At 49.6% G+C, this 14,512-nt stretch overlaps 1 protein-coding gene across 1 annotated transcript in view; it reads right to left on the bottom strand.

Moving 5' to 3' along the window:
- Positions 1-14,512, bottom strand: part of EEF2K (eukaryotic elongation factor 2 kinase) — a 64,073-nt gene extending 49,561 nt beyond the window's left edge. The window contains exons 1-2 of the mRNA XM_024744173.1: positions 14,380-14,512; positions 2-286 (exon numbers count right to left, since the gene is read on the bottom strand). Of these exons, the coding sequence (XP_024599941.1) occupies positions 2-210 (209 nt within the window). The 5' untranslated portion in view covers positions 211-286; positions 14,380-14,512. The remainder of the gene's footprint in view (position 1; positions 287-14,379) is intronic.

Below are 14,512 nucleotides of genomic sequence, written 5' to 3' on the forward strand. Positions count from 1 at the left end.
CCCGCTGGAGCCATAGCGCTCGCTTTTGTCTAGGTTGCTGTAGTAGTTATTAACCTTGGAATTAACATTCTGGTATGCCCCCGGGTCATCAGTGATGGGGCAGATGAAGTAACCCTCCTCACCATCGCTCTCTGCATCTGAATCACCAGCCCGGGAGGTCGGGCCGCCATCCACGCCTTCCAGGCGGAAGATGAGGTCTTCCTCTGCCATGTTCCCGGGACGCCCGTCTTACCCAAGGGCTGGGCGGCACAGCCAGAGTTACTGGGCAAATGCAGCAGTGAGGGTCCTGCAAGGAAGCAAGAGAATGGGTGCTGGGGTCCAGGGGCTGAGAGCTTGCAGGGCACCTCACCCCAAATGCCCCTGGCACGGAAGGAGCGGGTACCCTCAGAGTGAAAACTACTTCCACCTTTAGGGGAGACACTGGCAGGCAGTGTCTAGGAACATTTTAAATGTACAAACCCCTCCACCCGGTAATTCCACTTTGAAGAACTCAGCACTTGAAACAGAAAATAAATGCTTCTTAAGCCACAAGGCTGATCTTTTTAGAACATAAATTAGATCAAATCATTTCTCTGCTTGACACTCTCCAGCAGCTTCTCTTCACATTCTTAACAAAATCCAAACGCCTTTTAAGGCTACCAGGCCTGTGTTAGTCTGGCCCCTGTCCACCTCTCCTCCGGCCTTGGCAGCTCTCCAGGCCCATGGGCTTTCTTTGTGTTCCGTGAACACTGGGGGCCCATTTTCCACCTCGGGGCCTTTGTACTTGTTGTGTTCCCTGTGCCTGGAACAACCTTCCCAATCTCCCAACAGTGGGTCTTTCTCATCATTTGGATCCCAGCTCAAAAGTCACCTCTCCAGAGAAATCTTCTCTGATTCAATTCAAAGAACCCCTCTCAAACACACACCCAGTCACTCCCTAGCACATCACCCTGTTTTATTTTCTTCAAAGAGATTTTCCCAAGCAAGCCAAAATCATCTCATTTAACTTCTTTATCATCTGTAGCCCTGTTGCCTTAAGAATGCCTGGCATAGAGCAGGCACTCAACACACGTCCCCGGAATGGATGAGTGGCCTGAAGAGCGTTCTCTGTAGCACAATCAGTAACAGTAAAAAGAGGGAAGAGCCCACAATGACCATCAATGGAGGCCTGTTATATAAACTACAGTTTTTCTACACCATGAAATACTGTGTGACTCTTACAAAGAAAACGGAAGCTCTAGATACACAAAGACATGCAAAGATAGTCAAGAAAGAGTTCAGCAACATTGTAGGATACAAAAATCAATAGTATTTCCATATACTATCAATGAAAAAAATCCAAAAATGAAATTAAGAAAACAATTTTATCTATAGTAGCATCAAAAAGAATAAAAAACTTGGCTAGGGGGTTTCCCTGGTGGCGCAGTGGTGGAGAGTCTGCCTGCCAATGCAGGGGACATGGGTTCGTGCCCCGGTCCGGGAAGATCTCACATGTCGCGGAGCGGCTGGGCCCGTGAGCCATGGCCGCTGGGCCTGCGCGTCCGGAGCCTGTGCTCTGCAGCGGGAGAGGCCACAGCGGTGAGAGGCCCGCGTACCGCAAAAAAAAAAAAAAAAAAAAAACTTGGCTAGGGAATTCCATGGAGGTCCAGTGGTTAGGACTTCACGCTTCCATGGCAGGGGACACGGGTTCAATCCCTGATCGGAGAACTAAGATCCCACAAATCATGCGGCCAAAAAAAATAAAATAAAACATCTTGGCTAACAAAAGAAGTGCTTGACTTGTACAGTGAGAAACAAAATGTGTCAGAAGAAGTGAAAGAAGACCGAAATAAGTGTAAAGATATCCCGTGTTCATAGATCAGAAAATTTAACATAGCTAAGGTGCCAATACTCCCAAAACTGATCTACAGATTCAACCCAATCACTATCAGAATCCCAGTGGCTTCACTGAATAAATTAACAAACTGGTCCTAAAGTTCACATGGAAATTCAAGGGACCCAGAAGAGCCAAAAGAATCTTGTAAAAGTTACAGGAATCTCACTTCCTGAATTCAAAACTTACGACAAAGCTAAAGTAATTAAGACAGGTGATAGTGGCATGAGGATAGACACAGAACCGAGAGTCCGAAAATGAACCCTCACATTTACAGCCAATCGACTTCTGAAAGGGGTACCAAGGCAATTCAATGCGGAAAGAATACTCTTTTCAATAAATGGTGCCAGGACAAGTGAATATACACGCGCAAAAGGATGAAGCTGAACACCTTCCTACATTATATACAAAGATTAACTCCAAGTGGGGACTTCCCTGGAGGTCTGGTGGTTAAGAATCCGCGCTTCTACTGCAGGGGTCACGGGTTTGATCCCTGGTTGGGGAACTAAGATCTCCAAGCTGTACAGTGTGACCAAAAAAACTAACTCAAAATGGATCAAAGGTTTAAGTATAAGAGTAAAACTCTAACACTCTCAGAAGAAAATATAAGAGAATATCTTTGTGACACTGAATTAGGCAAAGCCTTAGATAGGACACCAAAAACACAAGCAACAAAAGAATAGATACACTGGACATCATCAAAATTAAAAACTTCTGTGCTTCAAAGGACACCACCATGAGAGTGGAGAGACAGCTCACAGAATGGGAGAAAATTTTTGCAAATCATGTCTGATAAGGGACTATGTAACGGACTCATACTACTTAACAATAAAAAGACAAATAACCCAAATAAAAAATGGGCAAAGGGGGACTTCCCTGGCAGTCCAGTGGTTAAGACTCCACGCTTCCACCGCAGGGGCACGGGTTTGATCCCTGGTCAGGGATTAACACCCCACATGTCACGCAGCACAGCCAAAAAAAAAAAACAAAACAAAAAAGGCAAGGGATTTGGACAGACGTTTCTCTAAAGAAGATACACATGGCCAGTAAACACATGAAAAGATACTCAACATCATTAGCCATTAGGGAAATACAAATCAAAGCCACACCCACTAGGATAGAATTTTAAAAGTGGAAAATGACAAGTGTTGGTGAGGATGGGGAGAAATTGGAAACCCTCATACACTATTTTTTTTTTTTGCGATACGCGGGCCTCTCACTGTTGTGGCCTCTCACGTTGAGGAGCACAGGCTCCAGACTCGTAGGCTCAGCGGCCATGGCTCATGGGCCCAGCCGCTCCGTGGCATGTGGGATCTTCCTGGACTGGGGCACGAACCCACGTCCCCTGCATCAGCAGGCAGACTCTCAACCACTGCGCCACCAGGGAAGCCCCCTCATATACTATTAATGGAAATGTAAAATGGTGCAGTCACTTTGGAAAACAGCCTGGCAGTTTCTCAAAAAGTTAAACACAGAATTACTATATGATCCAGCAACTATACTCTTAGGTATATACCCAAACATGTCCACAACAAAAACTTGTGACATATGGTTCATAGTAGTATTATACGCAATACCTAAAAGGGGAGACATCCAAACACCCGTTAACTGATGAATGGATAAGCAAAATGTGGTCTATATATACAACGGAATGCTCTTCAGCCACAAAAAGGAATGAAGTACTGATGCTAAGTGAAAGACAGTTCAAAAAAGACCATATATTGAACGATTCCATTTATATGAAAAGTCCAGAGAAGGCAACTCTATAAGAAAGTATGTGAGTGGTTGCCTAGGGACGGGGGAGGGGAGAGTCGGGGGGAAATGGGGAACAATCACTAAAGGGTTTCTTCTGAATAGATGAAAATGTTCTAAAACCGACTGTGTTGGTTGCATGACTCTGTTAATACATTAAAAAACCACTGACTATATTAAATCCACTTTAAATAAGTGGATTGGTAGGTTTGTGAATATACTTCAATAATCTAATGTTTAAAAAAATAAAAGACGTGGGACTTCCCTGGTGGCACAGTGGTTAAGAATCCACCTGACAATGCAAGGGACACAGGTTCGATCACTGGTCTGGGAAGATCCCACCTGTGGCGGAGCAACTAAGCCCATGTGCCACAACTACTGAGCCTGCGCTCTAGAGCCCACAAGCCACAGCTACTGAGCCCACCTGCCACAGCTACTGAAGCCCGCACACCTAGAGCCCGTGCTCCGCAACAAGAGAAGCCACCACAATGAGAAGCCCGTGCACCACAATGAAGAGTAGCCCCGGCTCGCTGCAACTAGAGAAAGCCTGAGCGCAGCAACAGAGACCCAATGCAGTCAAAAATAAAATAAATAAATGTTTTTTAAAAAGATTAAAAATAATAATAAAAAAAAGGAAAAGACAAGAAAAACTGTTACATTTAAAAGCAAGTTCGGGCTTCCCTGGTGGCGCAGTGATTGAGAGTCTGCCTGCCAATGCAGGGGAAGGTACGTTCCCTGAAGGGCCCACAAGAGCGCTGCCAGCACTGCGATGGGCAGTGGGACTGGGAGCTAGGGGGTGGAGGGAAGTTTTTAACATTTTGTACACTTCTGTACTGTTTTAAGTGTCTTTTTTTTTAATTTATTCATTTATTTTTGGCTGCATTGGGTCTCCGTTGCTGCCCACTGGCCCTCTCTGGTTGCAGCGAGCGGGGGCTACTCTTCGCTGCGGTGCGCGGGCCTCCCATGGCGGTGGCCTCTCTTGTTGCGGAGCACAGGCTCTAGGCATGCGGGCTTCAGTAGTTGTGGCGCACGGGCTTAGTTGCTCCGTGGCATGCGGTATCTTCCCAGACCGGGGCTCAAACCCGTATCTCCCACATTGACAGGCGGACTCTCAACCACTGTGCCACCAGGGAAGCCCTGTTTTAAGTTTTTACAAAGCTGGTTGCTTTCAATATAAAAAAAAATTAAAAACTTAAAAAATTTTTAAATCAACTAATTCCAATTATTCTTAACAGCTGTTTCCATCGGGAGGCAGTTTTCTAGACCTGAGGCTTCAGCATTTTCTTGACAGTCATCAGAGCAAGAAATATATTTATATCCTAACCCAGTACCCACCTACAAAATGTAAGCTAAAATTTCAGGAAACTGTACTTAGCCTTACTTTGTACAATGCCCTCTGCTATTTTCGATTCTACTTGTTTTTCTTTCTTTTTTACTCTTTATCTTTAATGCACCACCCACACTGATTATTCAGCTCAGTTTGAAAATCACTGCTCTGGGTGTCAACCTCCGAGTTTGCTTCTGACCCTCTGGGCAATACAGTCATCGCCTGGATCCGATGCCAAAGCCACCTGATCTTGCTTGTTACCAAAATCGTCCCTGGGCCCTGTGCCCACTTCTCCCCACCCTCGGCCGCTCCCAGCCCCAATGCCTCCTCTGCCCTGGTCAGCCCCTGGCCAGAGTCCCTGCTGACCAAGAGACACGGTTGCCTGGAGCTGCCAGCAGCCCAGCCAGGTTACTGGCCTCTGGGGCTGCGCTGGTGCCAGGGGAGGGGCCGGAGCCACAGCCTCAGCTACGGAGCTCCAGGCAGTGTTGCCCAGCAGTTAAGAGCCCGGGCTCAGGAGCCAGGCTGCCAAAGGGTGCAAATCCTAGCTGTGCTACTGGTGACTTTGACCAAATTAGTTCATCTCGCCAACTTCCCCATTTGTGAGGGGAGCCGAGCGGGAAAGTGGCCTGACTGAGGCTCCACAGGAGTTCACAGGGGAATTAGGACCAGAACCCCAGCCCTTGGCCACGTCCCACCACAGACCTGACATTTTCCTGGGCCCTGGGAAACAAAATGAGCTGCAGACAAGCAGCTGTGACCCTAGTTGGCACAGTGCCTCGTACTCGGCGGGCACTTGATATGTTTTCCAGAACTGAGTGAGGGGGATCTGTTTCATGGCTTTTCAGTTGTCATACATTCGCTTTGAAAAGGCAGCTGTGGTAACGCCTGCTAACTGTCCCCCGACAGCTATTCTCTCCTTATTAATAACAGAACCACTGCTTTTTAGCTAAGCATGCGGCCACTCATAATAAGGTCTACGCTTCCCAGATTACTTTGCAATTAGGCGTGACCATGTGACCCAGTTCTGGCCAAGGGGATATGAGCAGAAGGGTTCTATGCAACTTTAGGAAGGGTTTTTTGTTGTTTTTTTTTTTCAATTTATTTTATTCAAGTGTAGCTGATTTATAACGTTGTGTTAATTTCTGCTGTACAGCAAAGTGATTCAGTTATACATACACATACGTTCTTTTTCATATTCTTTTCCATTATGGCTTATCACAGGATATTGAATATAGTTCCCTGTGCTACACAGTAGGGCCTTGTTGTTTATCTAGGGAATGGTTTTTCAAAAGAGGGAGTGTACCCTTCTGCTCTCTCTCCTTCCTGCTGGCTGGAATGCTGGTGTGATGGCTGGAGCTCAAGGAGCTAAATTTATTCATGAGAAGGAAGCCATGTGCCGAGGATGGCAGAGCCGTGAAACAGAGAGAGCCTGGGGCAGCATGATCTTACATCACGCGGCACCATAATTATCCTGGACTCACAATCTTCAGAGTTTGCTATCTAAACTTACATAATAGACTATAATTTTCTTTTTTTCCTACTACTTGCTAATTCTATCTGGTCCAGTGCCCCTTCTCTCCCATGTCATAAAAAGTCACATCATATCTCTTATGACAAGTTGATGCCTGGGCACATCAGCCTAGGAAAACTGTGGTCTCAATCCAGAGACCTAACTTGTAGCTGCTTCCACATCTGCCCATAAAGACCGGACACCTGGAGGATGGTGGATTCCCCTAGACAGGCAAGGAGCCCTCACTGGCGCATAACTCAGCCCCATAATGCCTGTTCCAATACCAGCCTCTTAGGAATCTCCATCTAACCTGGGCTTTGCTCGGCCCACAGACGGCCTCTCTGTGAGCAGAGAGACTGAGACCAGGAGCAGAACCCCAGTTCCCAAGCCGTCAGGATTCTCGAGAAGCTTTCCTCTGCCCTCACTCAGGCATCCGCATCTTCCCCTCCCAGGCCCTGACACATCCTGGGAAGATATTTCTATGGAGAGGCAGCTGAGCAGAGTTCTGAGTCAGACCCAAGTTCAAGCCCCAACTCCGCCACTTACTAGGTGTGTGACTTTAACCTCTTGGCCTCGGGTTCCGCATTATAACCTGGGATGCAGAGCTGTACCCACCCCACTGACTTGACAGTGCTAGCACAGAACAAGCACTAAGACTATAATTATCATCATCATTTTTAGTACCATCAATAAAGGGGGCTGAATCCTGGGTCCCAGCCAGGCTGGTGACCTGGACGCCTGGTTAGCAGCCAAGCCAAGCTTCTTCAGGGGTCCTCAGGGAAGAGGCTGTCTTCGGCTCTGGCCACTGAACCACTGCTCTCACTGCATCCTGCTGTAAAGGGCTTCTCTGACAGCCACTGGGACAGGAAACGATGATTGCAGTGCCTAGGTCAAGGCCTGTGGGCCAAGCCACAGTGACCACCGGCCCTCCTTGGGGCTCCCCTCACCCCCAGGAGCTGCCTTCCTGATGTAGAAATGATCTGGAATCTCCCACCCACCACTCCTGGAAGCCAGCACCCCAGAGCCAACACGGGCTGTGCTGGGCCACCAGTACACACACTAGTATATGGCCAGCACGGCAGAACTCAATGGTCTTCAACTGCAACCACAATGGACGGGGTGACTTATGGACCACCTCGTGTCATGCACCTGTTTCTGTTTGGGGATCTGCTTCTCCCCCACTCTCCAGTCATGGGGTTGGGGTTGGGGATCCACCCCCAGGTAACGGGGTGTGTCACATGACCCCACTAAGCCAATCACAGCACTGGGCACCTGGCCATAGTGATTGGCTCAGAGGTGGGCATGTGACTCAAGTCAAACCACTATGGCCTAATCTCAGGTAAGCCTGGGGCTTTAGCTTGAGCAACTGGAAGAGAAGGTCAGTCCTTTCCTGCAGGACGTTAATCTGAGACAGGGGCTGAGGCCACCAGAGAACAAAGCTGACTTTTGGTGAAGGGCAGAACAAGAGATGAAGAGAAAAATGAACAGTGATGACATCATTTGAGTTCTGAATCCAAACATGCCTGGGACTCATAGATACAGAAACCAAAAGTAGTGGGGACAGAGATGGAGGGGCAAGTTAAGATATACGAGCTACTATGTATAAAATAAATAAGCAACAAGGATATATTTATAGAACAGGGAATTACAGCCATTATCTTGTAATAACTTTTAATAGAGTATAATCTATAAAAACACTGAATCACTGTGCTGTACACCTGAACCTACTATAATATTGTAAATCAGCTATGCATCAATTAAAAAATAAAGTTGGTGAAAATAAAAGAAACAAAAACCAAAGCTCAGTGTAGTGCCCGAGACACGATGCTCTGCGGTCACAGGGCCCAGTTTGAATCCTGGCTACCCAGCTAGGAGCCTGAAACAACAGACTCCATGTGGCAGGCTGGGACTTCCTTGAGTCTCTACCTGCACTGCGCCTGGCACTGAGCAGGGCTCATAAAGTGCTAATCAAATACCTTTCCAGGCTGAGTTTCATTAATTTGCTGCCGGTGGGGAGGGTAACAAGGTGTGACATCAGGAGTTACTAAGTCAAGCCTCCAGCTAAGAGTTCAGGTCAGTGACTTATTAACATATACACCCCCAGGATGTGGTGGGTGCTCATGAATAAACATTTATTAAAACTATTTCAAGAAATAATACAGTTCATGTGAGAGAAAAAGGACTGATTTACAGATGTCCCCACCCAAGAACCAGTCCCCACTCACAACCAAGTTCTCACTTCCCTGCCCCTGCACCCTAAGGACACTCTTTCTGGAATGCCTTTCCCACCTGCTGCCAAACCCCTCTGTTCCCTTCAAAATCCAGCTCAAATTTTTACCCCCTCCGGAAAGCCTTCTCTGGGTGGTTTCCGGTCTGTAAAACGGGACAGCTAACCCCTGGAGCTGTTAGATCAGGCCCATGGTGCCTGACAGGGAACTGTCCTCAAAAGCACCAGCTGCTATTACGCTCTGACCATACCCCACTCCCCAATTCCTAAGTCACTTTCCTCCTCCCAGGCCCTTCATAAGCATTTCCATCATAGCCAGAGACCCAACAGTCTATGTCACGGGCAGAATAATGCCCCTCCATAGATGCCCACATCGTAATTCCCAAAGCCTGTGAATATGTTCCCTTATGTGGCAAAAGTGACTTTGCAGGTGTGATTAAGGATCTTGAAATGGGACAGTATTCTGGATTATCCAGTGAGTCCTTATAAAAAGGAGGCAGGGGCTTCCCTGGTGGCGCAGTGGTTGAGAGTCCGAGGAAGAGATGTGACAATGGAAGCAGGAGTCATAGAGAAATTTTGAAGATGCTATGCAGCTGGCCTTGAAGACGGAGGAAGGGGCCACGAGTCAAGGAATGCAGGTGGCCTACAGAAACTGGAAAAGCATGGCAACAGATTTTCCCTACAGCCTTCAGAAAGAACATGGCCCTGCTGACACTTTGGCTTTTGAACTTCTCATCTCCAGTACCATAAGAAAAGAAATTTGTGTTGTTTTAAGCCACTAAATGTGTGGTAATTTGTTACAGTGGCAGTAGGAAACAAATATAGTCCAGAACAGCAGGGTAATTTTGCCCCCTCAGGGGACACTTGGCAATGTCTGGAGACACCTTTCGTTGTCACACCTCTGGGAGTGCAACCGGCATCTAGTGGGTAGAGGCCAGGGATGCTGCCAGCATCTTACAATGCACAGCACAGCACCCCACGACAAAGAACTGCGCAGCCAAACTGTCAACAGTGCTGAGGCTGAGAAACGCTGCTCTAGAATGACTCTGGCGGATTCCAAGGAGACTTCCCCCAATCCACCCTCCCTCATCTCCTCTTTATTTTTTTTTATTTTTTATTTTTTTGCGGTACGTGGGCCTCTCACTGTTGTGGCCTTGCCCGTTTTGGAGCACAGGCTCTGGACGCGCAGGCTCAGCGGCCATGGCTCATGGGCCCAGCCGTTCCGTGGCATGTGGGATCTTCCCGGAGCGGGGCACGAACCCGTGTCCCCTGCATCGGCAGGGGGACTCTCCACCACCACGCCCCCCCGCCAGCACCCCACCGTTCCGTGGCATGTGGGATCTTCCCGGAGCGGGGCACGAACCCGTGTCCCCTGCATCGGCAGGCGGACTCTCAACCACTGCGCCACCAGGGAAGCCCCGCCTCATCTCCTCTTTAAAAACACATCTCCACGCATACCAGAGACAGAGGAATTAGCTTACTCGCTGATGAGAACAGCAACCCGCAGCTGGACCCAGAGAGACAAGTCAACATTGACTCTGCTAAAGCTCACCGTTGCAATTCACTGTCCTTCATTCATATAAAACTGTTAAGGTACAAAGGCTACTTTACTGTTTTAAAAATCAGAAAAATACATTTTAGAATACAAAGCACAATAATATAATTACAGCTTCAATTGACAAAATGCACAAGGTTTGAATTTTAATTTTTAATCGTTTGCACCCTTCTCATGTTCCCAGGATACTCTGTCTTCCTGGTGGGTCAGACCAGAGAGACAGTGTGTCTGACTTCTCAGGGCAACTCTGTGTTTACACAGCCTCTTGGTGGCCAGACCACGTGAGCGTCTGGAACAAAAGGGGCCGTGTCTCAGGCCTTCTAGCTACCAGCCCGGAGCACAATGCCTGGCACACACTAGGTTCCCTGTAAACGCAGGCTGCATGAATGAATAACTGAACAAAAGTGGGCAACTTCTGCGGGTATAATGAGCATTGTAGGCATGGAGGAATGGAGGGACTATCGGGTTAGAATTACAAGGCATCTGGGGGTTACTTAGCCCAGAGACGCAGCTGAGATCCCGAGTGGGAAAGCCTGGGTCATGGGGAGGCCTTCAGAAAGCAGCCAAGAACAGGATCGGGCCCAACAAGTCTTTTGGGATGAACAGATCTGTGTTCAAGTCCCGGCTCTGCCACTAGCTGAGTGATGTTGGGCAAATTACCTAACCTCTCTGAACCTCAGTTTCCTCATCTATAAAATTCACTCATCCACCAAAGTGGGGCAGAGTGAGCAAGGCGAAGAAGAGGTGAGAGAACTGGTCTGTGGCACAGAAGCCAACTGTCCACTATGGATCTGTTCTCCCCTGCCCAAATCCTTTTGCATCTAGGTGGGGCCATGCGACTACATTTGAGCTAATGGGATGTGGACAGAAGTAACCTGCACTGCTTTCAGGCCCTCCCATCCCCAAGGCCCATTTTCCATGACCTGGTCAGCCTCCCCTCCACTGCAATCCGGCCCTGAGACATGTAGCCCAGAACAGATTCACAGCATTTCAGCACCACTTATGAAGCTCTTACTCCATCACGCTTGTCAGCTCCTTGGAGGCCAAGCGTTGCCCCTCCCTTGGCTCGCCCACACTGTGCCATCTGCTTGGCACACGCTCTAGCCTGCTCTCCCTACCTGTCCCCTGGCCAACTCTGCTCATCCCTCAGGTCTCAGGTTAGATGTCACCTCCTCCAGGAAGCCTCCCCTGAACCCCAGGAGGTACGCACCACTGGCTCCATCCTACAGATGAGGAAACTGAGGAACAGAGAAGTTAGTGACTTGCCCCAAATCACATGGCTAGAAGGTGGGGGAGGTGGGTCTGAAGCCAGTGCAGCTCTATCCAGGGCTTCACTCAGCCATCACTTGCTAAACCACTTTTTTTGGGGTTTTTTTTTTTTTTTTTTTTTTTTTAAGAAGCAGGCTCACGGGCCCAGCCGCTCCGCAACATGTGGGATCCTCCCGGACCGGGGCACGAACCCATGTCCCCTGCGTCGGCAGGCGGACTCTCAACCACTGCGCCACCAGGGAAGCCCTGCTAAACCACTTTTAAAGTGTGATCCTTGGACCACTAGCAGCAGGAGCAGCGTCACCTGAAAACTTCTCACATGTGCAAATACTGGGGCCTCACTCCAGTCCTGCTAAAGAGAACTCTGGGGCTGGGCCCAGCAAGCCATGGTTCAACAAGCCCTCCAGGTGGTACCAATGTTCACTAAAGTTCAAGAACCAATGGTGGAGAGAATGGTCTCCAGCTGAGCCTCCTGCCTTTCAGCCACACCCTGTGGGGTCCTTGCCAGGTCTAGAAAGCATCACAGCTGGAGAACGGAACAATGGCCGCCCTCTGACTTTCCAGCCCTCTGAAATGCTTCTCTGGGTGTTCCACAGCCCTGGGACTTTGGGGACCCAGAGAATGTCATCTTCTACTTCGTCATCAGCCTGTTAGTGACTCACTCCTTCCTTCATTTGAAGCCTTCTTCTTGTGCCCATCAGCCTTGCCTGCAAGAGTTTAATCTAAGCTACTTTTATCCTGTGGTGGTCACTATCACCACTTTCTTCTAGAACATTCTCAGTTCACGGGGATTAAGTCTGCAGTTTCTTGGTCAGCAAAACTGATCTCCCCAACACAGAAATGTTTATTTTTTAATCAGTCCAGCCAGCCACTATTACTTTGAATGCAGTCCCGATCATCAACTTTTCCTGTATCAGCTTTAGGAACAGGGCCAGAAAGAGTAAATCCTAGAGAATGAGCTTGAACAAATCCAAGTTTCTGCTGGTGACCCTCAGCTTTCTTCCACACTGCTCTCAGTGTCCTGGCAACTGGATGCCAATCCTGCCAAAGACTGGACAAGACTTCTTTGGGGAATCTGACCAGTGTGAGAAAAAAGGCCTAAAGATACCCTTCCCCTGTGGAACAGCCCAGTTAGATCACCCTGAGGAGAAGGCCACAGCCAGCAAGCCTCTTTCATACCCAAAGACCTTCCGAAGAGCTTCCTGGAGCCCCATACTCTTCAGTGGACAGCCACAGACCACCAGAGAGGGGGAAAGAAGAGGCTCTGCTCCACAGTCATTCAGAGGCCCAGGCTCCTTCCAGCTTGTGGCTCTGCCCTTCTCCGGGCCCTCAGAGTCCTCTCAACTCTGCTGGTAAATGAGGAAAGTGGGGAGGTTTTTAGGGTCCAAGCTTGACGGGGGCACACATTCTTTCTGCTCACATTCCATCAGCCAAAACTCAGTCATGTGGCCCACCAAACTGTAAGGGAGCCCAGGAAATATACCCAGGTGATACCCCAAGAAGAAGAGGACATGGGTGACCAATAGCCATCTCTGCCACATAATTCATTAAAAATGTTTTAAAATCATATCAGTGATATATCCTTAGTAGTCGGCCAGAAAGTACTGTTCTGTCACCAAAAGCACACACACACACACACACACACACACACACACACACACACAATACCCACCGCAAATCACAGAACATACACAAGCGATCATATGTAAACTGAATCCATTTCAAGGGATGGTCAGGCCCTGACTTCCTGCTTCCCCACCCCCTGCAAAAGATAAGAACTTGGGATCCCAGCCGACACACCCTCTTTAAGAACAGGAGAGGAGAGAGGATGGCAATCTCAACCATGTTACATCTAATTTCCCATCATCAAGCAGCTTTACTGTATTTGCTGAATAAATGCATCGACCAAACAATGACCGTAAGGTGCTGTGGAGGCCACAGAGAAGGATGACGCCTGCCAAACTCTATCTCCTAAACCCTACCTCCTACCACTGGCTTCCTTTCCATCACCTCCTCCAGGAAGCCTTCTCCAATAACCCTCCGTCCCCCCCACCCCCCACCCCCGAGTGGGCATTATCAGCTCCACCTGCTTGCTCTGTAGTCCCAAACTTAGTCCATCTTGCTTATTAGTATCTGCCGGTAGACCACTCTGGATCTGTCTCCTCCTCTGTAAAATCAGAGGGGTAGACAATTTCCTGGCTGAGCTGCCCCAAGGCAGGCAGCTTCCAGGGCCGAGGACCCAGAAGTCAGGCTCCCATAGAGCGTCCCCACAAGGCAGACGGAGCAGCGCCCCCCGGCCAGCAGCCCATCTGTCTCACGCGGGGCGCAGCTGGGCCGGTTTCCCGCAATCCCCCAGGCGGGTGGGGCGAATCTAGGCCGGGACTCACCCGGTAGGCCCCAGCCCCGCCACACGCATATTAACGCCCGGCCCCTTGGCGCACAGGTCCACGGAGCCTGCCAACACCCGAACTCCTGCAGTCAACAATGCAGCAAGGGCGCGTCTACACGGTCCTCGAGGTTCCCGGAACTTGGGCCTCTCGTTCAGGGGCCGGGGTCGGGGATGCAGGCCCTGCAGGGGAAGAAAGGCAGCGCTGCCCCCACCCTCTGCGGGCCTCCAGGAGCCGCGGGCGGAGGCCCCAAGCTGCCTCTCCCCGACCGTCACGTGCCAAGTATTTTACCAATAGACACTAACGATAATCGGCACGACTCCCCCATTTTACAGAAGCAAACACTGAAACCCGAGGAGCTTAACCTCCACGCTCTCCTTCCGCTTGGGGCCCCACTTTTAAGCCTCAGACCCTCCGCGCTCCGGGCGCCGGCTGCACCCGGGAGCACAGGCTTGCAGCGCCGGATCCCGGCCCCCCAGGCCAACCGCCGCCCTACCTACCTGTCTCGGGCGGAGAGGCACGGCAGCCGCTGCCCACGGCCGCGAGGATCCAGAGGAGCTGGCAGAGGCTCGAGGCCCGGTGCTCCAGGGTGCAGGGCGGGCGGGCCCCCCGAGAGTGCCGGGGAGCGGCGAG

This window comes from Neophocaena asiaeorientalis, unplaced genomic scaffold (genome assembly GCF_003031525.2).
Source record: "Neophocaena asiaeorientalis asiaeorientalis breed wild unplaced genomic scaffold, Neophocaena_asiaeorientalis_V1.1 scaffold91, whole genome shotgun sequence".
Lineage (NCBI taxonomy): Eukaryota > Metazoa > Chordata > Mammalia > Artiodactyla > Phocoenidae > Neophocaena > Neophocaena asiaeorientalis.